At 63.4% G+C, this 1,030-nt stretch overlaps 1 protein-coding gene across 1 annotated transcript in view; it reads left to right on the top strand.

Annotated features, from left to right (window-relative positions):
• LOC108297118 (collagen alpha-1(I) chain) overlaps positions 1-1,030 on the top strand; it is a 5,384-nt gene that overhangs the window by 3,119 nt on the left and 1,235 nt on the right. Inside the window, exons 2-3 of the mRNA XM_037735297.1 lie at positions 1-469; positions 503-993. Of these exons, the coding sequence (XP_037591225.1) occupies positions 1-469; positions 503-993 (960 nt within the window). The remainder of the gene's footprint in view (positions 470-502; positions 994-1,030) is intronic.

The following is a 1,030-nucleotide window of genomic DNA, read 5'->3' as shown; positions in this document are numbered from 1 at the left end:
GCTGCAGCCCTCGCTTGGCACCCAGAGGACGCTGCAGCCCTCGCCCGGCACCTAGAGGTGCCCCGATTACACATTTCAAATGCATCAGCAGCCACGGGAGACAGAAAGGATGTGACTGTGGAAGAAAGCCTTCTGGGTAAAGGCACAAAGTCTGGAACTCCTGCTTCCGATCATCCCAGAACACAGGCAGGGAGTGTGGCAGGGTCCCCCAGCCATGGCCCTGGCAGCCCACCATCGCCTTCTGAGAACCCACAGGGAAAGGGCAGAGAGGGCATTGACTCTCCCCGTGGGGCAGAGCCTGACCATCTGTTTCCTGTTGTGCCTCCTGCAAAGGCGGACACGGGGTGGTTGGGTGGTACCCACCAGCGGGACCCTTCCCATGTACAGGCACCCCTGCCCCCTACTGCTGGTGACACACAGGCAACACTCTGGGCCAGTGTTTCCGAGCCCAGGACCCAGGCAGGTGAAGCCCAGAAACATCGCCCAACCCAGGCAAGTGAAACCCAGAAGTGTCCCCCGACCCAGCGGGGTGAATCTCAGAAGCGTCCCCCGACCCAGGCAGACCTGGGGAGGCAACAGAGTTGCCAGGTGCAGGAGGAGGCCCCTGAGCCCAGTGATGCAGGGAAGAGCGGGACGCCTTTGGGCCTGAAGGTTGTGCTGACCGCAGCAAAAGAACCTCAGACACAGTGGGCGCAGGATCTGGGTGGGGACAAAGGGATGGCCATTGGGGTTGGGGGTGCCTGCCAGCACAGTGACCAAGGTCAGCAGCGTCCATGGGGACTCTGGGAGGAGCAGGGGAGGAGAGCAGTGCAGGGAGAGGGCACCAGGACTGCCAAGAACCTAGCCGTACCTCCAGGGGACCCCAAGGGGCCGGGAAGCCTGGCGGCCCAGGGGCAGGCCCAGAAACAGGCTCAGGAAAAGGCCCAGGGACAGCCCCAGAGGCAGATCAAGAGAGAGGCCCCGGGACAGCCCCAGGGGCAGATCCAGAGAGAGGTCACGGGACAGCCCCAGGGGCAGATCCAGAGAGAGG

Source organism: Cebus imitator, unplaced genomic scaffold (genome assembly GCF_001604975.1).
Source record: "Cebus imitator isolate Cc_AM_T3 unplaced genomic scaffold, Cebus_imitator-1.0 Scaffold773, whole genome shotgun sequence".
In the NCBI taxonomy this organism is placed as follows: Eukaryota; Metazoa; Chordata; class Mammalia; order Primates; family Cebidae; genus Cebus; species Cebus imitator.
The sequence above is the reverse complement of the archived record's forward strand: the minus strand, read 5'-3'. Positions and strand labels throughout refer to the sequence as shown.